Source organism: Ornithorhynchus anatinus, chromosome Y5, assembly GCF_004115215.2.
Source record: "Ornithorhynchus anatinus isolate Pmale09 chromosome Y5, mOrnAna1.pri.v4, whole genome shotgun sequence".
NCBI lineage: Eukaryota > Metazoa > Chordata > Mammalia > Monotremata > Ornithorhynchidae > Ornithorhynchus > Ornithorhynchus anatinus.
The window spans coordinates 1,182,670-1,208,761 of NC_053179.1; the positions used below are offsets into that span (position 1 = coordinate 1,182,670).

General features: G+C 45.9%; 1 protein-coding gene across 2 annotated transcripts in view; it reads right to left on the bottom strand.

Annotated features, from left to right (window-relative positions):
• LOC114808764 (polycomb group RING finger protein 3-like) overlaps nt 1-26,092 on the bottom strand; it is a 148,773-nt gene that overhangs the window by 57,872 nt on the left and 64,809 nt on the right. For both annotated transcript variants that reach the window (XM_029056624.2, XM_029056622.2), the window contains exon 4: nt 4,904-4,959. In XM_029056624.2, the coding sequence (XP_028912457.1) occupies nt 4,904-4,959 (56 nt within the window). The remainder of the gene's footprint in view (nt 1-4,903; nt 4,960-26,092) is intronic.

Here is a 26,092-nt window from a genome sequence, read left to right on the forward strand (position 1 = left end):
ACGTGGGACAACCTGATTCCCCTATGTCTACCCCAGCGCTTAGAACAGTGCTTGGCACATAGTAAACGCTTAACAAATACCAACATTATTATTATTATTACTGCAAATTAAACTTGTCCAAACCAGAACTTCTTATCTTCCCACCCACTTCCTGTTCTCCTACTGACTTTCCTGTCACTGTAGTCAGCTCCATCATGTTGCTCCCTGTTTCACAAGCTTGTAAACTTGACTTTACTGTTGGCTTATCTCTCTCATTCAACTCACAAATTCAATCTCTCACCAAATTCTTTCGGTTCAAACTTCAAAATATCTCTAAAATCTGCCCTTTCCTCTCTATCCAAACTGCTTGTATGCTGAGGAGCAGCGTGGCGCAGTGGAAAGAGCACGGGCTTTGGAGTCAGGGCTCATGAGTTCAAATCCCAGCTCTGCCACTTGTCAGCTGTGTGACTGTGGGCAAGTCACTTAACTTCTCTGTGCCTCAGTTCCCTCATCTGTAAAATGGGGATTAAGACTGTGAGCCCCACGTGGGACAACCTGATTCCCCTGTGTTTACCCCAGCGCTTAGAACAGTGCTCTGCACATAGTAAGCGCTTAACAAATACCAACATTATTATTATTATTACTGATCCACTTCTCCTAACACAGCTTGACTACTGCATCTACCTCCTTGCTGACCTCCCTGTCTACTGTGTCTCCTGACTCTACTCCATACTTGGCTCTGCTGCCCCGATAATTCTTCTAAAAACATACTCAGTCCTACTTCCGCACTCCTCAAGAACTTCCAGTGGTTACCCATACAACTCCAAAAGTAATAATATTTATTACCTGGTTATCAGAATGTCAAGTTCTAAGCACTGGGACAAATATAAGTAATCAGGTTGAACACAGTAACTGTTCCATATGGAGCTCACAGTTTAAGTAAGAAGAAGAACAGGTACTGAATCCCCATTTTATAGTTGAGAAAACTGGAGCACAGAGAGAGGTAAGTGATTTGCCCAAGGTCACACAGCAAGCAAGTGGCAAAGCTGAGACTACAACCCAGGTCCTCTAACTCTTAGGCCCTTGCTTTTTCCACTAGTCCATACTGCTTTCCACATCAAACAAATACTCCTTACCATTCTCTTGAAAGCTCTCAATCTCCTTCTCCCTCATATCCTACCTGGCTGATTTCTTATTATAACCAGCATGCTTATTTCACTCCACTATTACCAACCCACTCAGTGTACCTCAATTTTGTCTATCTTGCTAACAACCTCTTTGTCCATGTCCTGCCTTGGTCATTTTAAGGGGGGCTCCATCTCCCTTAACATCCGACTAACCCACCACCTTTCCGACCTTCAAAGTCGCCCTATAATCACATCCCCAAAAAGCTTGACCCAATTCAACCCTTGTTTCCCCTACTCCCTCTTTCTTATGCATCACCCTACACTTGGATCTTTCCCCTATATACATCTGATATTCATTACCCCAAGGACCCACAAAACTTATATATGTAACTTTAATTTATTTTAAAGTGTCTCCCACTCCAGACTGTAAGTTTTTGGTGGGCAGAGAACATATTTACCACTCTGTAATACTGCACTCTCCCAAGGCCTTATTACATAACTCTGAACAAAGTAAATACTTGAATTCAATTAATCGATTGATTCATTTTCACACTGTACTATAGAAAGTATTGTAGAAGTGCAGCTACACAATTCAACTTTGATCTATGATTGATAGCAATAAACACTGTATTTATACTGTCAAGTTTCAAATTGGCATTACTGGGCAAGTCAATCTTAGGAAAACTCTCCCTGACATTATTTATTCTCCATCCTCTATACTGTAAGCTCTTGGTGGGTAAGGAAATGTAATTGTTTATTGTTATATATTACTCTTCCAAGTATTCAGTACAGTGTTTTGCACACAGTAAGCACTCAATAAATATGACAATGAATCAGCAAGAGAGTTACATAAATCCAAGATGCACAGTAGTTTCAGTAACATTCATTTTGTGCAGTTATGCAGGGGAATGCAAAAAATGACCTCAGCAATGACATTAAAATAAGCTGTTTCAAACAACAAACTTTTCCAACTCAGTATACTATACGCATCATTCAAAGACCTAGGCAGAGCTCTTTATCCATTACTGTGTGAATTTAATTGAATCCTAGAGGTACACATTCAAGAAGCCATATAAATGATTGCAAACTTCTGGGTCAGTAAACTAGCAAGGATTGATGAATGTCTGAAAAATGTTTCAGATTGCACCATGGAATTCCCATATCCAAGCACATGTTTTTACTGACAATGAAAGCTAAATTTTGAACAGTAACATAAACATTAACAGTAAAGGAGCATATCTAATCAGAAAGGCCCATACTTCCTTGAGGAGACTGCTCCTTAATGTGAGATATTAGATTTGCAACAAACTAGAGGAATTCAAAGTTGTAAGGTAGCCCAACCTTCTCAAGAATGTAAAATTTCCCACAAACACAACATCACCAGACTCCTTGAGAAGTTCTGTAAATGGTATTAAATGTCACAGAAAATATTCAATGTTCAGGCAGGATTATAAAGTTCAAAATCCTATAATTAAAGTCATTCTCCTAGCTCTGAACTGAAGTAACCTCAAGACATTTTTCCTGTAAGGGACATATGAGAAGAATGGGTGAGGGAAGGACATTCAAACAATGACATTAGAGTAAACTGAAAGTGGACAACTAAGAAGCAGACAGAGGAAATATTTAAAGTATTTAAGGTGAACCATAAAAAATACTATATCTCAGCTGAAAACTGGGAGGTCACTGCAGCAAACAGACCAACAAAGTGCTAAGAATGGGGCAAAAATTTACAGGTAGAACCTCGGAAAGCTTATGATACATGGAAGAAAAAACAAAAACAAAATGGGGTGCATGCATTAACAGACATAAATGTACACCAAAGAAAAATATTTGGGCCTGCAAGGAGTGGAGGATTCATTAGCCATTTTAGCCATGCAATCATCAAGAGATGACCTTCAATATCAATGGAGTTCTCCTCGAGAATAGAAGACAGTTTACACACATATTATTTAACACTGCTCATTTGCTGATTTTAGTTTATACAGTTTATAATCAATATCACATTAGTGTAAGTAACAAACTGTCATGCAAAGAACTACTCTGGCAAGGAATGACTGAGTCTTCTAACAATAAAAGTGTATGTCAACAAGTCTTCAAGCAAAATGTGCTCAGTTACACAGAAAGAGAACAACGTTATTTTGGGATGGATGGATGACCAGTGCTACCCTCTGTTTTAAGAACAGGCTCCAAAGGCAATTCATTCCTAACAATTCCTCTGACTGGACTTTATGGAGAGTGTTATTGAGAATTGAGGGCCCTTTAAAGAATGCTTCAAAAGCCAGATTTTGAGTCATATTGAGTCTTCCTGGTACTGCTAGTCCCCAATTTTATTTTTTATATGCAAAGCTACCAATTTAATTGGGATTTTTCTCCTTTAAATAAAGAATTATGTGCATGATTGTCATTCTCCCCAGTTTTGAGAAGCAGATTGGCATACAGAAAAAGCCTGAGAGTCAGGGTCCCTTGATTCATTCTTACTTGCCTTCTTTGTGACCTAGGGAAAATACTTCACCTCTCATTACCTGTTCTCCATTTTCCTAGGCTCTACCCCATTATTTAATGTTGTATCTGGCACACTGTAAGTACTTAAAAATACAAAATTATTATTTATTACTAATTTTAAAGATGGAAATAAATTTTGTTTTGTTTTTTAGGCAGTGAAATGGGTGTGAAGGTTCTAATACTGCAGATAAAGAATTGCTCTTGAGAGGGAGTTTCTTCTTGGAATCGTATTTATATATGTATCTTAATGCCACATATGTTAATGCCACAGAATCACACAAGGAGGAAACTCCTTCACTGAGGCTAGGGGGTTGGAAGGGTAAAAGGATCAGAATATGAAAAATGCAGCTCAGGAGACTTCCGAGGGATTGGAAGGTTTACTGGGGAAGGAAAAGAGGGAGGAAGCATTTTTGAGGGCCTAATGTATGAAGTATTTGAAAGAGTACACAAGTAGGAGACAGTCTACAGTTCCCTCTAACCGTTCACTTCCTTCCCTCATTTCCCCCTCTCCTTTTTCCTGCTAAACTTAAATCTTATATGACATTCCACAATAACCCCTCCCTACTTTAAAGTGAAAAATTATAATAAAAATGGGACAATTACATAAGTAAAATTTGAAAGTGAATAGTTCACAGCATGGTCCCAGAATCAATATGGCTATAGCACTGCAGCACAAATATTCTCATCAATATACATTTTAGTGTTCCATTTAGCCCTTATTAATTTCTCTTTTCCTTATCTGCAGTGAGACAAAAGCAATATGGAAAGGAAGGTGAGTACGCACAAATCTGTCATACCTCGCTGGATTTGACTATTTACCAGTTTGGGCCCACTGGCTTAGAGCCCAGAACGATCAATGGACCATTAGAAGCTTCTATGGCCTATACTGTATCATCTTGTATACATATATACTTGGATACTTGGGGTGGTAGGGAGGACTTTAAGTAGTATAATACATTGTAATCTAACAGAAATGCAAGATAAACCATTTCGGCTATAGAATAAAATTATGTTAGAGAAGCTTCCCTACAAGGAGAAAGATTTATCTAAATGGCAGATTAAAATTTCGAGAGCAAAGATGTAGGACTGAAATACTAGAAAATGCAGGAAAGGCTGAATACGTGTTAGAAGTCATGACATGTTGAAGTCAAAACAATTGCAGATAATTAAGTTGAACAAAATCTGTCCAAAACTGGATTTGGGGAATAGTGGAAATGCTAGCCCTATGGTTGTAAGCAGGGAAAAGCAGGAGTTTTTATTAGGAAAGAATTAAAATGAAAACTTTCAAGACTTACCTTCTTGAAGGCCTGGTACCAGTTTGTAAACAATATCTTGCATTGTCCTATCATGACTAGTAGATTAAACAGAATAGAGTTAGAATTAGAATAATTACAATTTCATGTTCAGTGAAATTATTCATAATCCTGTTTTTTCACACCTGAAAGCTGTTTTACAGTTTAATCTATGGTCTAAATTGGTCTCATTAATGAATCAATCAATCAATTTATTGAGAACTTGCTATGTGCAGAGCACTATCCTAAGTGCTCTGAGTACAATACAACAGAATTAGCAGTCAAATTTTTTGTCCATACAGAGCTAGTCTATAAAGAACAATCTAGAGGGAGAGACAGACATAAATAGCAATCAGTCAGTCCTCAGTCAATTACATTTATTAAGCCTTTACTGTATGCAGATTATGGTATTAAGTGCTTGGGAAAATAATAATAATAGTAATGATAATGGTATTTGTTAAGTGTTTATTATGTGCCAAGCAATGTTCTAAGTACTGGGGTAGATACAAGGTAATGAGGATGTCCCTCATGGGCCTCATAGTCTTAAGCGCTTACTATATGCCAAGCACTGTACTAAGCACTGGGGTGGATACAAGAAAATCAGGGTAGACACAGTCCCTGTCCCACATGGGGCTCACAGTCCCAATCCCCATTTTACAGATGAGGGAACTAAGGCAGAGAGAAGTGAACTGACTTGCCCAACATCACAGGCAGACAAGCATCAGAGTCAGAATGAGAACTCATGACCTTCTGGCCCCATTCCCTGCCCATAAAGAACCTACAGTCTAGAGGGGGATACAGATACTAATGCAGATAAATAAAATCAAAGATACTTATATAAGTGCTGTGGGGCTGGGAGGGGAGATGAATAAAGAGAACAACTCAGGGTGAGGCAAAAGGGCATGGTAGAAGAGGAAATGAGGGTTTAGTCAGATAAGACCTCTTGGAGGAGATACGCCTTCAATACTGTTTTGAAGGTGCGGAGAGTAATTGTTTGTCAGATATGAAGGGGAAGGTTTTCCAAACCAGAGGCGGGATTTAGGCGAGTGGACAGCAGTGACACAGATGAGATGGTGGTACAGTGAGAAGATTAATATTAGATGTGAACTGTGCAGGCTGAGCTGTAGTAACAGAGTAGTGAGGTGAGGTAGGAGGGGGCAAGGTGACCGAGTATTTTACAGCCGATGGTAAAGAGCCGCCTTCTGCCACCTCAGACTCTTGCCTCCAGCCTTCTATCACTCTTTGGCTCCACCAACCTCCTGCTCCACCCCGCCTCACCCACTCACCAACTTGGTCCCACCCATGATCTCATCATCTCTTACTGCTGCACTAACTCCACTCCCCACCAACTCTGAAATCCCTCTGACTACAACCTTCTTTCACACTCCTCCCCTCTGTAAAACTGTATTACCCCCCTACAGAGACCTCGGCTCTCTTGACCCCGCCATCTCTCCCAAAGCATCACAACCAACCTGCCTCTCTATCCTCCCTACCCACTCTTAATGAACAGACTACTGCTCTCAACTCCATCTCTACTCAACTCAACTTACTCGTTCCCCTTTCTCTTCATTGCTCTTGAACCTCTAACCCACAGAGCTGGATCACTGCCACTGTCCGCCAACTTTGCTCTTATGTTCGAGCTGCTGATTGCTGCTTAAACACCATGCCAACCTTGTTCATTTCAAATTTATCCTTTCTTGCCTTAACTCTGCCCTCTTCTCTGCCAAGCAAAACTAATTTTCTTCCCTCATTGACACCCATGCCCATCACCCCCGCCAAATGTTCCAGACATTTAACTCCCTCCTCAGGCCCCCTGTTCCTCCCCCTCCTCCATCCCTCACCTTCAACAATCTAGCCACCTACTACCCTCTCTCATTCACCCCCCACAACCGATCCGTTACCAAGACCTGCTGGTCTCACCTTTACAATATCGCCAAGATTCGCCCTTTCCTCTCCACCCAAATGGCTACCTTACTGCTACAGGCTCTCATTATATCCCGGCTAGACTACTTACTGTGTCAGCCTGCTCTCTGATCTGTTTAGTGCCATTGTTCTTGTCTGTCCGTCTCCCCCGATTAGACTGTAAGCCCGTCAAACGGCAGGACTGTCTCTATCTGTTGCCGACTTGTTCATCCCAAGCGCTTAGTACAGTGCTCTGCACATAGTAAGCGCTCAATAAATACTATTGAATGAATGATCTCCCTTCCTCCTATCTTGCCCCGCTCCAGTCTATTCTTGACTCTGCTGCCCGGCTCATCTTCCTGCAAAAACGTTCTAGGCATGTCAATCCCCTTCTTAAACACCTCCAATGGTTACCTATCAACCTCTGCTCATATCAAAAACTCCTCACTCTAGGCTTCAAGGCTCTCCAGCACCTTGCCCCTTAATACCTCTCCTCCCTTCTCTCTTTCTACTGCCCACGCCACATGCTCTGCTCCTCTGCCGCCCACCTCTGCACCATCCCTCGGTCTCGCCTATCCCGCCATCGACTCTTGGGCCACGTCCTCCCGCAGTCCTGGAATGCCCTCTCTCCTCACCTCCAACAACCTAATTCTCTTCCCCTCTTCAAATCCCTACTTAAAGCTCACCTCCTCCAAGATCCCTTCCAAGACTGAGCTCCCCCTCTTTTTCCCTCTGCTCCCTCTACCCCCGCCTTCACCTCTCCGCAGCTAAACCCTCTTCTCCCCCCTTTCCCTCTCCTCCTCCCCCTCTCCCGTCCCACCCCCTCAGCACTGTTCTCATCCGCTCAACTGTATATATCTTCATCACCCTACTTATTTTGTTTATTTTGTTTAATGAGATATACATCACCCTGATTCTATTTATTTGCCATTGTTTTTATGAGATGTTATTCCCCTTTACTCTATTTATTGCCATTCTTCTTGTCTGCCTGTCTCCCTCGATTAGACTGTAAGCCCATCAAAGGGCAGAGACTGTCTCTATCTGTTGCTGATTTGTACATTCCAAGCACCTAGTACAGTGCTCTGCACATAGTAAGTGCTCAATAAATACTACTGAATGAATACTTCATTAGGAAAATTAACACCATCAGCCCAAAGTCACTCCTCCCCCTTCTCCGTACCCCCTGCTCTCAACCCTCTCTTCTACTTACCCATCTGAAGCAGTATCTTCAGAGGAGATCTTCTCCCTCCTTTCAAGTGCCACCCCCTCCACCTGTGCTTCAGACCCCATTCTCTCTCATTTTATAAAAACTCTCACGCCTTCCCTCCCTCCCCTCAACTTCCATATTCAACTGCTCACTCTCCAACAGCTGCTTCCCCTCTGCCTTGAAACATACCCTTGTCTCCCCCATACTTAAAAAACCCTTCTCTTGACCCCACTACCCCTTCCAGTTATCATACTATCTCCCTCCTACCCTTCCTTTCCAAACTCCTAAAACGAGTCATCTACACTCGCTGCCTCAAATTCCTCAATTCCAACTCCTGGCCCACCTCCAATCTGAATTCCGTCCCCTCCACTCCACTGAAACTGCCCTCTCAAAGGTCATCAGTGACCTCCTTCTTGCCAAATCAAATGGCTTTTACTCTATCCTAATCCTCCTCGACCTCTCAGCTGCCTTTGACACTGTCGACCATCCTCTTCTCCTCAATACATTATCCAACCTTGACTTCACGGACTCCATCCTCTTGTGGTTCTCCTCTTATCTCTCTGGCCGTTCATTCTTGGTCTCCTTCATGGGCTCTTCCTCCTCCTCCCAGTCCTCTGCTGTAAAAGTTCCTCAAGGGTCAGTTCTTGGCCCTCTTCTGTTCTCATCTATACTCACTCCCTTGGTGAACTCATTCGCTCTCACGGCTTCAACTATCATCTCTATGCAGATGACACCCAAATCTACATCTCCTCCCCTGTTCTCTCCCCCTCCCTTCAGGCTCGAATCTCCTCCTGCCTGCAGGACATCTCCACCTGAATGTCTACCCACCACCTAAAACACATCCCAAACTGAGCTCCTTATCTTCCCTCCCAAACCCTGTCCTCTCCCTGACTTCCCTGTCATGTGGACAGCGCAACCATCCTTACTGTCTCACAGGCCCGCAGCCTTGTTGTCATCCTTGACTCAGCTCTCTCATTCACCCCACACATCCAATCCGTCACCAACACCTTCTGGTCTCACCTTTACAATATTGCCAAGATACGCCTTTTCCTCTCCATCCAAACAGCTATCATGCTGGTACAAGCTCTCATAATATTCCAGCTGGATTACTGTGTCAGCCTTCTCTCTGATCTCCTTTTCTCCTGTCTTTTCCCACTCCAGTCTATTCTTCATTCCGCTGCCCGGATCATCTTCCTGCAGAAATGCTCTGGGCATGTCACTCCTCTCCTTAAAAACCTCCAGTGGTTGCCTATCAACTTCCGAACAAAACAAAAGCTCCTCACTCTGGGCTTCAAGGCTGTCCATCACCTTGCCCCCTTCTACCTCTCCTCCCTTCTCTCTTTCTACTGCCCACCCCACACGCTCTGCTCCTCTGTTGCTCACCTTCTCATTGTACCCAGTTCATGCCTATTGTATCCCGTTCACGCCTATCCCACTCTCGACTCTGACCCACGTCCTATTGCTGTCCTGGAATGCCCTCCCTCCTCACCTTCGCCAAACTAATTCTCTTCCCCTCTTCAAAGCCCTACTGAGAGCTCATCTCCTCCAAGAAGGCCTTACCAAGAGGCTTTCCTTTTCCCCTCTGCTCCCTCTGCTCCCTCTCTGCTCCCCCTCTGCCCTCTGCTCCACCCCCTTCCCCCTTCACCTCCCCTCAGCTAAGCCCCCTTTCTCTCTCTGCTCCTCTCTCTCCCCCTACTCCTTCTCTCGGCACTGTGTTCATTGAATATATTTTATTACCCTTTTTACTTTGCTAATAAGGTATACATCCCATTGATTCTATTTATCATGATTATGTTGCCTTGTTTCTGCTCATCTGTCTCCCACAATTAGCCTGTGAGCCTGTCGTTGGGCAGGGATTGTCTCTATCTGTTGCTGAATTGTACATTCCAAGCGCTTAGTACAGTGCTCTGCACATAGTAAGCGCTCAATAAATTCTATTGGATGAATGAAAAAATGAATCTATACTCACTCCCTTGGTGAACTCATTCACTACTACAGCTTCAACTATCATCTCTACAGAGATGACACCCAAATCTACATCTCCTCCTCTCTTCTCTCTTCCTCCCTCCAGCCTCATATCTCCTCCTGCCCTCAGGTCATCTCCACCTGGTTGTTCGCCTGCCACCTGTTCAAGATTGAGCTCATCTTCCCTCCCAAACCCTGTCCTCTCTTTGGTTTTCCAATCACTGTGGACAGCACTACCATACTTCCCATCACTCCGCTGCCCGGCTCATCTTCCTGAAGAAACGATCTGGGCATGTCACTACCCTTCTTAAACAACTCCAGTGGTTGCCAATAAACCTCCACACGAAGCAAAAACTTCTCACTCCAAGCTTCCAGGTCTCCATCACCTTGCCCCCTCCTACCTCTCCTCCCTTCTCTCTTTCTACCGCCCACCCCGCACGCTCCGCTCCTCCGCCGCCCACCTCCTCACTGTCCCTCAGTCTCGCCTATCCCGCTGTCGACCCCTAGGCCACATCCTCCTGCGGTCCTGGAACGCCCTCCCTCCTCACCTCCGCCAAACTAATTCTCTTCCCCTCTTCAAAACCCTACTTAAACTCACCTCCTCCAAGAGGCCTTCCCAGACTGAGCTTCCCTTCTCCCTCTACTCCCTCTACCACCCCCCCTTCACCTCTCCGCAGCTTAACCCTCTCTTCCCCCCATTTCCCTCTGCTCCTCCCCCCTCCCTTCCCATCCCCTCAGCACTGTACTCGTCCACTCAACTGTATATATTTTCATTACCCTATTTATTTTGTTAATGAAATGTACATCGCCTTGATTCTATTTAGTAGCCACTGTTTTTACAAGATGTTCTTCCCCTTGACTCTATTTATTGCCATAGTTCTTGTCTGTCCGTCTCCCTCGATTAGACTGTAAGCCCGTCAAACGGCAGGGACTATCTCTATCTGTTGCCGACTTGTTCATTCCAAGTGCTTAGTACAGTGCTCTGCACATAGTAAGCGCTCAATAAATACTAACACTTAGAGATTAATAAATACTTAGAGAAGCAGCGTGGCGCAGTGGAAAGAGCAAGGGCTTTGGAGTCAGGGCTCATGAGTTCGAATCCCAGCTCTGCCACTTGTCGGCTGTGTGACTGTGGGCAAGTCACTTAACTTCTCTGTGCCTCAGTTCCCTCATCTGTAAAATGGGGATTAAGACTGTGAGCCCCACATGGGACAACCTGATTCCCCTGTGTTTACCCCAGCGCTTAGAACAGTGCTCTGCACATAGTAAGCGCTTAAAAAATACCAACATTATTATTATTATTATTACTATTGAATGAATGAATGAATGAACAAGCCTGCAACCTAGGTGTCATCCTTGACTCTGCTCTCTCATTCACCCCACATATCCAATTTGTCAACAAAACCAGCCGGTCTCACCTTCACAGCATCACCAAGATCTGCTCTTTCCTCTCTGTCCAAACTGCAACCTTGTTGGTAGAACCACTATCACATCTCGACTGGATTACTGCATCAGCTTCCTTTCTGATCTCCCATCCTCCCATCTCTCCCTCCTTCAGTCTATACTTCACTCTGCTGCCCAGATTATCTTTCTACAGAAATGCTCTGGGTATGTCACTCCCCTCCTCAAAAGCCTTCAGTGGTTGCTTATCAACCTTCGCAAGAAGCAAAAACTCCTCATTCTTGGCTTCAAATCTCTCCATCACCTTGTCCCCTTCTACCTCACCTCCCTTCTCTCCTTCTACAGCCCATCCTGCACACTCTGCTCCTCTGCCACTAACCTCCTCACTGTGCCTTGTTTTCGCCCTTCCTGCCATTGACCCCTAGCCCACGTCCTACCTCTGGCCTGGAATGCCCTCCTTCCTTACATCTGCCAAACTAGCTCTCTTCCCCTCTTCAAAGCCCTACTGAGAGTTCACCTCCTCCAGGAGGTCTTCCCACACTGAGCCCCCCTTTTCCTCTGCTTCTCCTCCCCTCCCCAGAACCCCTACTCCCTCCCTCTGCTCTACACACTTCCCTGCCCCACAGCACTTGTGTATATTTGTATATATTTATTATTCTATTTACTTTATTATTAAGGTGTATATATCTGTAATTCTATGTATCTGTTTTGATGCTACTGATGCCTGTCTACTTATTTTGTTTGTTGTCTATCTCTCCCTTCTAGACTGTGAGCTCACTGTTTGCTAGGGATCGTCTCTGTTGCTGAATTGTACTTTCCAAGTTCTTAGTACAGTGCTCTGCATACAGTAAGTGCTCAATAAATATGATTGAAGAATGAATGAAAGGAGTTTGTTTGGTACAGTAAATAAGTAATTTATAGTATATGATTTACAGATATATATAATTTATAGATAATGCTGTGAGGTTGAGGATGGGGTGAATATCACATGCCCAAAGACCATAGATCCAAGTGCATAAATGAGAGGGTTAGTTGGGGAAAAAAGGGCTTAATAAAGGAAGGACTCTTGGAGGTAATGAGGCCTTAATAATACTTGAGGTTTAGGAAAGTGGTGCTCTGGAATATGTAGATGCAGAGGGAGTTCCAGGCTAGAGGAAGGATATGGGAAAGAGTCGGCGGCGAGACAGATGAAATTGGGACACTTGAGTAAGCTGGCACCTAAAGGAATACAGTGTGCTCACTAGACTGTAGTAGGAGACCAGTGAGATGAGGTAGGATGGGGTGAGCTAACTGTTTTAAAGCTGATGGTACAAAGTTTGGGTAGCCACTGAAGTTTTTGGGGAGTGGGAGATATGAACTGAATTTTTTTTTCTGAAAAATGATCTCGTACAGCACAGTTAAGTATGGACTGGTGACAGGAAAGATAGCACTTTACTGTTCCCTCCCAAGGTTTTAGGAATAGTGTTGTAAACATGGTACACAGTACATAGTTCCGTGGTGAAGTGAATAGAGCATTGGCCTGGGAGTCAGGAGGTAAGGGGTTCTAATTCCAGCTCTGCCACTTTTCATTCATTCATTCAATAGTATTTATTGAGCGCTTACTATGTGCAGAGCACTGTACTAAGCGCTTGGGATGAACAAGTCGGCAACAGATAGAGACAGTCCCTGCCGTTTGACGGGCTTACAGTCTAATCGGGGGAGACGGACAGACAAGAACAATGGCACTAAACAGCGTCAAGGGGAAGAACATCTCGTAAAAACAACGGCAACTAAATAGAATCAAGGCGATGTACAATTCATTAACAAAATAAATAGGGTAACGAAAATATATACAGTTGAGCGGACGGGTACAGTGCTGTGGGGATGGAAGGGAGAGGTGGAGGAGCAGAGGGAAAAGGGGAAAATGAGGCTTTAGCTGCGGAGAGGTAAAGGGGGGATGGCAGAGGGAGTAGAGGGGGAAGAGGAGCTCAGTCTGGGAACGCCTCTTGGAGGAGGTGATTTTTAAGTAAGGTTTTGAAGAGGGAAAGAGAATCAGTTTGGCGGAGGTGAGGAGGGAGGGCGTTCCAGGACCGCGGGAGGACGTGACCCAGGGGTCGACAGCGGGATAGGCGAGACCGAGGGACGGCGAGGAGGTGGGCGGCAGAGGAGCGGAGCGTGCGGGGTGGGCGGTAGAAAGAGAGAAGGGAGGAGAGGTAGGAAGGGGCAAGGTGATGGAGAGCCTTGAAGCCTAGAGTGAGGAGTTTTTGTTTGGAGCGGAGGTCGATAGGCAACCACTGGAGTTGTTTAAGAAGGGGAGTGACATGCCCAGATCGTTTCTGCAGGAAGATGAGCCGGGCAGCGGAGTGAAGAATAGACCGGAGCGGGGCGAGAGAGGAGGAAGGGAGGTCAGAGAGAAGGCTGACACAGTAGTCTAGCCGGGATATAACGAGAGCCTGTAATAGTAAGGTAGCCGTTTGGGTGGAGAGGAAAGGGCGGATCTTGGCGATATTGTAGAGGTGAAACCGGCAGGTCTTGGTAACGGATAGGATGTGTGGGGTGAACGAGAGGGATGAGTCAAGGATGACACCGAGATTGCGAGCCTGCGGGATGGGAAGGATGGTCGTGCCATCCACGGTGATGGAGAAGTCTGGGAGCGGACCGGGCTTGGGAGGGAAGATGAGGAGCTCAGTCTTGCTCATGTTGAGTTTTAGGTGGCGGGCCGACATCCAGGTGGAGAAGTCCCGGAGGCAGGAGGAGATGCGAGCCTGAAGGGAGGGGGAGAGGACAGGGGCGGAGATGTAGATCTGCGTGTCATCTGCGTAGAGATGGTAGTCAAAGCCGTGAGAGCGGATGAGTTCACCGAGGGAGTGAGTGTAAATGGAGAACAGAAGAGGGCCAAGAACTGACCCTTGAGGAACTCCAACAGTTAAAGGATGGGAGGGGGAGGAGGCTCCAGCGTAGGAGACCGAGAATGATCGGCCAGAGAGGTAAGAGGAGAACCAGGAGAGGACAGAGTCCGTGAAGCCAAGGTGAGATAAGGTATGGAGGAGGAGGGGATGGTCGACAGTGTCAAAGGCAGCAGAGAGGTCAAGGAGGATCAGAATGGAGTAGGAGCCATTGGATTTGGCAAGAAGGAGGTCATGGGTGACCTTAGAGAGAGCAGTCTCGGTAGAGTGGAGGGGACGGAAGCCAGATTGGAGGGGGTCTAGGAGAGAATGGGAGTTAAGGAATTCTAGGCATCGATTGTAGACGACTCGTTCTAAGATTTTGGAAAGGAAGGGTAGTAGGGAGATAGGACGATAACTGGAGGGGGAAGTGGGGTCAAGAGCGGGTTTTTTTTAGGATGGGGGAGACGTGGGCGTGTTTGAAGGCAGAGGGGAAGGAGCCCTTGGAGATTGAGTGGTTAAAAATAGAAGTTAAGGAGGGGAGGAGGACAGGGGCGATGGTTTTAAGAAGGTGAGAGGGAATGGGGTCCGAGGCGCAGGTGGAGGGGGTGGCACTTGCGAGGAGGGAGGAGATCTCCTCTGAGGATACTGCAGGGAAGGATGGGAAAGTAGGGGAGGGAGTTGTTGGGGGGGAGGGGAGAGGCGGAGGGGTGACTTTGGGGAGCTCAGACCTGATCGTGTTGATTTTCGTGAGGAAATAGGTGGCCAGATCATTAGGGGTGAGAGATGGGGGAGGGGGAGGAACAGGGGGCCTAAGGAGAGAGTTAAAGGTCCGGAACAATCGGCGGGGGTGACGGGCATGGGTGTCGATGAGGGAGGAGAAGAAGCTTTGCCTGGCGGAGGAGAGGGCAGAGTTAAGGCAGGAAAGAATAAATTTGAAGTGTGTGAGGTCGGCTTGGTGCTTGGACATTCGCCAGCAGCGCTCAGCAGCTCGAGCATAGGAGCGTAGGAGGCGGACGGAGGAGGTGATCCAGGGCTGTGGGTTAGTGGAGCGAGAGCGGCGGAGGGAAAGGGGGGCGAGAGAGTCGAGATGAGTAGAGAGGGTGGAGTTGAGAGCGGAGACCCGCTCGTCGAGAGTGGGAAGAGAGGACAGGGCGGCAAGGTGAGGAGAGATGCTATTGGAAAGACGGATGGGATCGAGAGAGCGGAGGTCTCTGTGGGGCAGTAGCGAAGATTTGCAGGGGGAGGGAGTGTGAGAGATGAGGCAGGTGAGAAGGTTATGGTCAGAGAGAGGGATTTCAGAGTTGGTGAGTGAGGAGATAGTGCAGCGGTAGGAGATGACGAGATCGAGGGTGTGACCGAGTCGGTGAGTGGGCGCGGTATGGTGGAGGAGGAGGTCGGCAGAGTCGAGGAGGGATAGCAGGCGGGCGGCAGAGGAGTCGTCGGGTACATCCGTATGGATGTTGAAGTCTCCAAGGATCAGAGTGGGCAGAGAGAAGGAGAGGAGGAAGGTGAGAAAGGGGTCAAGGTGGTTGAAGAAGTCGGAGGTGGGACCGGGAGGGCGGTAGATGACGGCGACAAGTAACTGGAGTGGGTGGTAGAGGCGAATGATATGGGCTTCGAAGGAGGGGAAGGAGAGGGAGGGGGGAGGAGGGATAGTGCGGAAGCGGCATCGGGGCGAGAGGAGGAAGCTGACGCCTCCTCCCTTACCGGTGAGTCTGGGGGAGTGGGAGAAGGAGAGGCCTCCGCTGGAGAGAGCGGCGGCGGAGACCGTGTCTTCGGAAGAGAGCCACGTTTCCGAAAGGGCGAGGAGGAGGAGAGAGCGGGAGAGGAAAAGGTCATGGATGAAAGGTAGCTTGCCTGTAATAGAGCGGGGGTTCCAGAGGCCACACTTGAAAGTAGCTGTGGGTGCAAGGGGAGGAGGGGGGGGAGGGCGGGGGGAGGGGAGGGTTTGGATGGGAAGGAGGTGGCGGGGCCCTGGACGAGGAGAGGGGTCTGCTGTGTGACCTTGGCAAGTCACTCTATTTCTCTGTGCCTCAGTTACCTCATTTGCAAAATGGGGATTGAGACTGTGAGCCCCTCGTGGAACAGGGAATGCGTCTGACCCAATATGCTTGTATCCACCCCAGCATTTAATAGTGTCTGACATACAGTAAGCAATCAACAAAAACCACAAATATTATTATTCCAATGTTTTTTTCCTCACTGCTTGCAAACATGCTCGTGTCTCCCCATCCTAAAAAAAATCCTGCCTTGACCCCATGGTTCCCTACTACCATTCATCTCCAAAAGCCTTGAGTAAGCTGTCTATACCTGCTGTTTCAAGTTCCTCTCCTCCAATTCTCTCCTTGACCTTCTCCAATCTGCCTTCTGTCTTCTTCACTGCGCAGAAACTGCCCTCTCAAAGGTCACAAATAATCTCCTCTTGCCAAATCCAACAGCCCTTTCTCCATCCTAATCTTCCTCAACCTCCCAATTGCCTTTGACACTGTTCACCACCCCTTCTCCTAGAAATTTTACCCAACCTCGGCTTCACTGACACTGACCTGCTGGTTCTCTTCCTGTCTCTCTGGCTCAGTCTCTTTTGTGGGCTTCTTCTTTGCCTTTCACCCACTAATTGTGGGAGTGCCTCATTGTTTAGTTTTGAGTACCCTTCTATTCTCCAAGTACACCCATTCCCCTGGAGAACTCATTCACTCAGCAAGTCTTCAATTACCAGATGATTTCCAAATTTACATCTCCAGCCCTGTTCTCTCTTTCTCTCTCTCTCTCTCTCTCTCTCTCTCTCTCTGCAGTCTCACATTTCTTCTGCCATCAAGGCATCTCTAGCTGGAGAGGCTGTCAACACCTCAAACTGAACTTGTTTAAAACAGAACTCCTTATTTTCCCACCAAACCCTATCCTCCCCTGGACTCTCCCATCACTGTAGACAGTCCTTCCTGACTCCCAAGCCCATAACCTTGGCATTATCCTTAACAGTGCTCTCATTCAACCCATACAATGAATCTACCATTAAATTCTGACAGTTTAATGTTCACAACATCGCTAAAATTGGTCCTTTCCTTTCCATCCAAACTGCTACCACATTAGTCCAACCATTTAGCCTATCCTGCCTTGATTACTGCATCAGCCTCTTTGCTGACATCTCTCTGTCTCCTGTTACTCCCTACTCCAGTTCAGGCTTCATTCTGCTACCAGGATCACTTTTTTACAAAAACACTCCGCAGAAGACCCTTCTCCTCAAGGACCTCCAATGGTTGCCCATTTACTTCCCCATCAAACATTAGCTTTAAAGCACTTATTCATCTTGTCCTCCCTTTCATCAGATTGTTACTCTACTCCTACAAGCCAGCCTGCACATTTTGCTACTCTAATGCCAATCCCTCACTTTACCTTAGTCTCATCTATCTCACTGTTGATCTCTTGTCCATGTCCTGCCTCTGGCCTGGAATGCCTTCCTTTCTCATTTCAAGTTACTATCCCCCCTCCAAAGCCTCACTGAAGGCACATCTCCTACAAAAGGTCTTTCCTGACTAACCCTCATTTCCTTTTTCCCCCTCCCTTCTGTGTTGCCCAGTCTCACAGCACTTATGTACACAGCCATAATTCATTTATATTAATGTTTGTCTCCTCCTATAGATGGTCAGCTCATGGCGGGCAGGCAATGTGTCTATTTATTGTTTTATCATACTCTTCCAACTACTTAGTAAAGTGTCCTGCACATTAGGAAGCACTCAGTAAATATGACTGAATGATTGATTGATTGATAGTACACATTAGAGAAGCAGCGTGGCTCAGTGGAAAGAGCAGGGGCTTGGGAGTCAGAGGACATGAGTTCAAATCCCGGCTCTGCCACCTGTCAGCTGTGTGACTGTGGGCAAGTCACTTCACTTCTCTGGGCCTTAGTTACCTCATCTGTAAAATGGGGATTAACTGTGAGCCTCACGTGGCACAACCTGATTACTCTGTATCTCCCCCAGCGCTTAGAACAGTGCTCGGCATGTAGTAAGCGCTTAACAAATACCAACATTAAAAAATATGCCAATGACTGACTGATTAGCATTGCACTTCACAGATTCTCTGGGCTGATCCTGAAATTCAGTACTGGAAGAGGACAGATGTCAGCAGCTATTATGTCTTCTGGAGTAAGTGCTAGCTGGGCACATTCACACCCTATTTAACTCAAAAGGTCTTGTAATTTTGTTAATAATTTTGGTATTTGTTAAGTGATACTATGTGGCAAGCTCTATTCTGAACCCTGTGATAGTTACCAGATAGGTAGGAAATAGCCTCTGTTCCACATGGGGCTTAGTTTAATAGAGGGAATAAGATTCAATTCCCATTTAACAGATGAGGAAACTGAGGCACAAGTAAGTCAAGCAACCTGTCCATAGTCACAGAGCAAACAAGTGGAAGAGCCGGGAGGAGAACCCAGGTCCTCTGTCTCTTTGCACTGAAAGCCTTTGCTCTTTCCACTAGGACATACTGTGTCTGTAAATTTCCCAATTACTTATTAAATTCAGCACTCATCGTGATTTTATATATATTTGGTTTATGGCTCAATCTCTCACATGCTTTTTTTATGGCTTACTATGTGCCAGACACCATACAAAGTACTGGGGTAGATACTAGATAATCGGGTTGGACACAGTTCATGAAGCTCAAAGCAGACAAGTGCTGGAGCCAGTATTAGATCCTGGGTCCTTCTAACTTGCAGGTCCATGCTCTAGCCACTGGGCCATGCTGCTTCTCTTAGTCAGCTAGTCAAAACAGTCCATGTCCCATGTGGGGCTCATGGTCTATATTCCCACTTTAAAAAGTGGTAACTGAGACCTAGTGAAGTGAAGTGTCTTGCTAAAGGTCACACACCAGATATTTGGGGGGCGGAATTAGAACTCAGATTCTCTGACTCCCATTAAACCACTAGACCACATTTTATTAAGAATTTCCTGTATGCAAAGTACTGTAAGCATGTAGGAGAATACAATAGACTAGAGTTAGCAGTAATGCTCCCTGCTCGCAAGGAGTTTTCAATCTAAGGGGGCAGACAGAAATTAAAATAAATTACAGATAGTCAGTCAATCGCATTTATTGAGTGCTTTACTGTGTGCAGAGCATTCAACTATGTGCTTGGGAGAGTACAGTATAACAATATAAATGACACATAATGATAATATCGATAATAGTATTTGTTAAACACTGTCAAGCACTGTTCTAAGCTCTGGGGTAGACACAAGCTGATCAGTTGGTCACATCCCTGTGCCACATGGGGCTCACAGTCTTAATCTCATTTTACAGATGGGGAAATTTATGCACAGAGAAGTTAAGTGACTTGCCCAAAGTCACACAGCAGACAAGTGATGAAGCAGGATTAGAACTCAGCTCTTTCTGACTCTCAGGTCTGTAATCTATTCACTAGGATAAATATGGAATTTGTTAATCACATACTATGTGCCAAGCACTGTACTACACTTCGGGGTGGATACAAGCAAATTGGGTTGGACACAGTCCCTGTCCCACATGGGGCTCACAATCTCCCCATTTTACAAATGAGGTTACTGAGAAGTGAAGTGATTTAGCCAAGGTCACAAAAAGATAAGTGGCGGAGCCAGCATTAGAACTCATCACCTTCTGACTTCCATGGCTGTGAACTACGCCATGCTGCTTCTCACATTCCCTGCCCACAAGGAGCTTACAGTCTAAAGCATGAGACAGACATTAATATAAATTCATAAAATTATAGCTATGCACATAAGTGCCGGGATGCTGGGAGTACGGATAAATAAAGGGAGCAAGTCAGGGCAAACCAAAAGGGAATGGGAGAAGATGAAAGCAGGGCTTAGTCAGGGAAGGCCTCTTGGAGGAAATGTGCCTTCCAAAAGGCTTTGAAGCAAAAGAGAGTAATTGCCTATTAGGTATGAAGAGGGAGGATATTCCAGGCCAGAGGCAGGACAAGGGTAAGAGGTCAACGGCAAGTCAGACAAGATGGAAGAAAAGTGAGAAGTGAAGTGTGTGGGCTAGGCTGTAGTAGTAGAGTACAGAGGTGAGGTGGGGGGGCAAGGTGACAGTAATCTAAAACCAATGGTGAGAAGTTTCTGTTGGATGAGGAGGTGAATGGGCAACCACTGGAGGTTTTTGAGAGGGGAATCATGGCCTAAATGTTTCTTCTCAAAAATGATGTGTTCAGGAGACTGAAGTATGGACTGGAGTGGCGAGAGAAAGAAGACTGGCAGGTCAGCTAGTCAGGAAGTCAGCAAGAAAGATGACTCAGTAATCAAGGAAGGATAGGATGAGTGCTTGGACTAATTTGATAAGCCTTTGGCTGGAATGTAAAGGGTGGATTTTAGTGATGTTATGAGGGTCATGAACAGGATTTAGTAATGGGTTGAATATGTGGGTTGAATGAGAGAGGAGTCAAGGATAATGACAATGTTATGGGCTTGTGAGATAGGAAGGATGATGGTGCCTTCCACAGTGAGGGGAAAGTCAGGGGCAAGACAGGGTTTTGGGGGGGAAGATGAGGAGTTAACAATAATAATAATAACAGAAACAACAGTGGTATTTGTTAAGTGCTTACTGTGTGCCAAGCACTGTACTAAGCACTGTAGTGGGTACAGCAAATTGGGTTGGATACAGTCCCTGTCCCTCTTGGGCTCACATAATAATCTCCATTTTAAAGATGAGGTAATTGAGGCACAGAGAACTACAGGGACTTGCCCAAGGTCACAGAGAAGACAAAGAGTGGAGCCAGGGTTAGAACTCATAACCTTCTGACTCCCAGACCCATGCTCTATCCACTACGCCATGCCAATTCCCCTAGATCTGCAACTGTGGTGCCAATAATGTTCGTGACTTTAGTGACATAAATACACCTGACTGCGGCCAATATTTGACAGTATTCAAATATTCATGGTATTTTTCATTTTTTTCTTTTTCTTAAGAGATTCATTATATATCGGTCTATATGTCCTGGCATTGTTACCAAATTCTGAGTTCTGTCTTTACCACATTTGAAATTTTCTGACTTTGCCAAGTGAAGTGAAGTGAGTAAAATTATATTTCCTCTTGCAAGTCCATACATCTATCAAGTCGCCTTCCAATAGGAGGGAACTCACCTTAATTAACAAGTAGTTTATGCTCTCAGGGCAATTAGCTTCCCTGACTAAGCCCTCCTCTCCTCTTCCCCACTCCTCTCTGCTTTGCCCTAACTTGCTCCCTTTATTCATCCCCACTCTGAGCCCTACATATTATATATTACATATTAATGAAAGTCACCCCATCTAGACAATGCTTTTGTGGGTAAGGAATGTGTCTATTTATTGTTTTATTGTACACTCCCAAGCACTGAGTACAGTACTCTGTGCACATTAAGCACTAAATAAACATGACTGAATGACCAGACCAACCTTGTCCACTTTAAGTTTATCCTTTCTTGTCTCTTAACTCTGTCCTCTCCTCTGCAGGCAAAACTATTTCTCTTCCCTTACTAACACCCACTGACAACTCATTCTCTGCCACACCTTCAACTATCATCTCTTTGAGGATGATACCCAAATCTACATCTCCTCCCCGTCCTCTCTCTCTTCCTCCAGGCTCACAGCTCCTTCTGCCTTCAGCATATCTCCCCCTGGATGTCCTCCCACCACCTGAAACTCAACATGTCCAAGACGGAGCTCATCTTCCCTCCCAAACTCTGGCCTCTCCCTGACTTTCTCATCTCTGAAAAAGGCACTACCATCTCCCATCTCGCAAGTCCACAACTTTGTGTCATCCTTGACTCTGTTCTCGCATTCACTCCATATATCAATCCATCACCAAAATCTGCCAGTCTCACCTTCACAAAACCACCATGATCCGCCCTTTCCTTTCCACCAAGGCCGCTACCACGTTAGTACAGTCACCCATCTGATCCCGACTGGATTACTGTATCAGCTTCCTTTCTGATCTCCCATCCTCCTGTCTCTCCACACTTTAGTCTATACTTCACTGCCCAGATTATCTTTCTGCAGAAACACTCTGGGCATGTCACCCCCTGAAAAAATCTCCAGTCTCTGCCTATCACCCTTTGTAAGAAGCAAAAATTCCTCACTATTGGCTCCAAAGCTCTCCATCACCTTGCCCCTTCCTCTCCTTCTACAGCCCAGTGTGCTCACTCAACTCGTCCCCTAACCTCCTCACTGTGCTTCCTTCCTGCCTGTCCTGCCGTCAACCCCTGGCCCACGTCCTTACCAATGACCTGGAATGCCCTCCCTCCTCACATCTGCCAAACTAACTCTCTTCCCCCTTCAAAATCCTGAGAGCTCACCTCCTCCAGGAGGCCTTCCCAAACTGAGCCCTCCCTTTCCCTCTGCTCCTCCTCCCCTCCCCATTGCCTCTACTCCATCCCTCTCCTCTACCCCTTTCCTTTCCCTAGAGCACTTGTATATTTTGTACATATTTACTGCTCTACTTATTTTATTAATTATGTGCAAGAACTTCTCGCCGCTTCAAAGCCCTCCTGGAGGCTCACCTCCTTCAAGAGGCCTTCCCAGACTAAGCCCCCTTGCCTCTTCATTCATTCATTCAATAGTATTTATTGAGCGCCTACTATACAGAGCACTGTACAAAGCGCTTGGAATGTACAATTCCGCAAAAGATAGAGACAATCCCTGCCCAGTGAAAGGCTCACAGTTTAAATGGGGGAGGCAGACAGCAAAGCAAAACAGAACAAAACAAAACAACATCATCAACATAAATAAGATCAGGGAGATACACACCTCATTAACAAAATAAACAGGGTAATAAATAATATATACAAATGAGCACAGTGATGAGGGGAGGAAAAGGGGGAAGAGCTGTGGGGTGAGGGAGAGCAGAAGGAAATGGGGGGCTCAGTCTGGGAAGGCCTCCTGGAGGAAGTGAGCTCTCAGTAGGTCTTTCAAGAAGGGAAGAGAGTTAGTTTGGCGGACGTGAGGAGGGAGAGCATTCCAGGACAGTGGCAGGACGTGGGCCGGGGTTGACAGCGGGATAGGCGTGAACAGGGGACAGTGAGGAGGTGAGCAGCAGAGGAGCGGAGTGTACGGGGTGGGCAGTAGAAAGAGATAAGGGAGTTGAGGTAGGAGGGGGCAAGGTGATGGAGACCTCTGAAGCCCAGAGTGAGGAGATTTTGTTTTGTACGGAAGTTGATGGGCAATCACTGGAGGGTTTGGAGGAGGGGAGTGACATGCCCTGAATGTTTCTGTAGGGAGATGATCCGGGCAGTGGAATGAAGAATACCTCTTCCTCAGCTCGCCCTCCCGTCTGTATCACTTCATATCACTCCCCTTGCTCTTCCCCCCAAACTCAACAGCACTTATGCATATATGCATAATTCTATTTATTTCTATTGATGCCTGTATACTTGTTTTGATGTGTAGGGGAAGCAGTATGGCTCAGTGGAAAGAGCCTGGGCTTCGGAGTCAGAGGTCATTAGTTCGACTCCCGGCTCTGCCACTTGTCACCTGTATGACTGTGGGCAAGTCACAACTTCTCTGTGCCTCAGTTACCTCATCTGTAAAATGGGGATTAACTGTGAGCCTCACGTGGGACAACCTGATTCCCCTATGTCTACCCCAGCGCTGAGAACAGTGCTCGGCACATAGTAAGCGCTTAACAAATACCAACATTATTATTATTATTAACCTGATTACGCTGTATCTACCCCAGCGCTTAGAACAGTGCTCTGCACATAGTAAGGGCTTAACAAATACCAACATTATTATCACGTATCTATGATTTTATTTATTTATATTGTTGCCTGTTTACTTGTTTTGATATCTGTCTTCCCCCTTCTAGACTGTAAGCCCTGAGTGGGCAGGGATTGTCTCTCTTTAATGCTGATTATACTTTCCAAGCGCTTAGTACAGTGCTCTACACACAGTAAGTGCTCAATAAATACGACTGAATGAATGAATTAATGAGATTATCTATGGTTCTATTTATCTATTTTGATGGTAGTGGTGCCTGTTTACTTGTTTTGTTTTGTTGTCTGTCTCTCCCTTCTAGTCTGTGAGTCCACTGTCAGGTAGGGATTGTCTATCTGTTGCCAAATTATACTTTCCAAATGCTTAGTACAGTGCTCTGCACACAGTAAATCCTCAATAAATACAACTGAGTGAATGAATAAATGAATGAATGAATGAATGATGCAATGGGCTAATGTCTAAAGCCATAAATCTCCAACTATATCTTGTCAGTTTGAAAATTTTGGTTTCTTGGAGCCATATGAAGAGACCCTGAGGTAATCTAAGAACAAGATTTATTAATTCCTTTATATAAGTAAACTTTACTTTTCTGTGCCTCAGTTATCCCTTCCAGGAAATGGAATTAAGACTCTGAGCCCAAAGAACTATGTTCAACTTGCTTAGCTTGTATCTTTCACAGCACTTACTTATGCTCTCTCCTCCTCCTTGCCATCACTGAAACCTGGCTTGGCCCTGAAAACGTGGTCTCCTGCTGCTCTCTCCTGCGGAGGACTCTTCTTCCCCCACTCCCCCAGACTCACTGGGAAAGGAGGAGGTGTCGGGTTCCTCCTCACACCCCAGTGACTTTCACAGCATTCCTCCTTCCCCTTCCCTTGTCTTCCCTTTCTTTGAAGCCTATATCATCCACCTCTACCACTCCCTCCAGGTTCTTGTAGCCATCATCTACCACCTCCCTGATCCCGTCTCCAACTTCTTTAAACATTTTGACCCCTTTTTCCACCTCCCTTCTCTCTTTTTCCATGACCATTTTGATCCTTGGAGACTTCAACATTTACATGGATGTATCTGGTTACTCCTCTGCAGCTCGCTTTCTATCACTCCTCAACTCGTCCAACTTACTGCTCCACCCCACTTCGCCCACTCACCAACTAGGACACACACTTGATCTCAACATCTATAACCGTTGCATAATCTCCACCTTCACTAACTCTGAAATTCCTCTCACTGACCGTAACCTTCTCACTTGTCTCCTCTCTCCCCATAAATCTTTACTATTTCCCCACAGAGACCTCCACTCTTTCACCCCATCCATCTCTCTCAGCGCATTACACTCCACCTTGCCTCCCTATCCATTCTACCCACTCTTAATGACCAAATTGATGCTATCAACTCCACCCTCTCTACTCAACTCAACTACACCCCATCCCTTCGTTGATCTTGCACCTCTAACCCACAGCCCTGGATCACCTCCACTGTCCACCTCCTTCACTCTTATGCTTGAGCCGCTGAACATTGCTGATGGAAATCTAAATTCCAAGTCAATCTTGTCGAATTTAAATTTGTCCTTTCTTGTCTTAACTTTGCCTATTTCTTTGCCAGGCAATATTATTTCTCTTCCTTTATTAACATCCATGCCCAGCACCCTTGGCAGCTGTTCTGGTCATTTAACTCCCTCCTCAGGCCCCCTACCCCCGCCCCATCCCCCACCACAATGATCTGGCCATCTACTTTATTAAGAAAATTAACACCATCAGATCTGAACTCCCCAAAATCACCCCTCCCATTTCTCCATCCCCTTCTCTCAACCCCTTCTTCTACTTTCCCATCCTTCCCAGGAGTATCTTCAGAGGAGATCTCCTTCCTTCTCGCAATTGCCACCCCTCCACAATTGCTTCAGACCACAATCCCTCCCACCTTATAAAATCTCTCGCCCCTTCCCTCCTCCCCTCTTTTACTTCCATCTTCAACCACTCATTCTCCAATTGCTTCTTCCCCTCTGCCTTCGAACATACCATTGTCTCCCCCATCCTAAAAAAACCCTCCCTCAATCCCACAGCCCCTTCCAGTTACCAACTCCCAACTCCCTCCTACCCTTACTTTCCAAACTCGTGGAGCAAGTAGTCTTCACTCG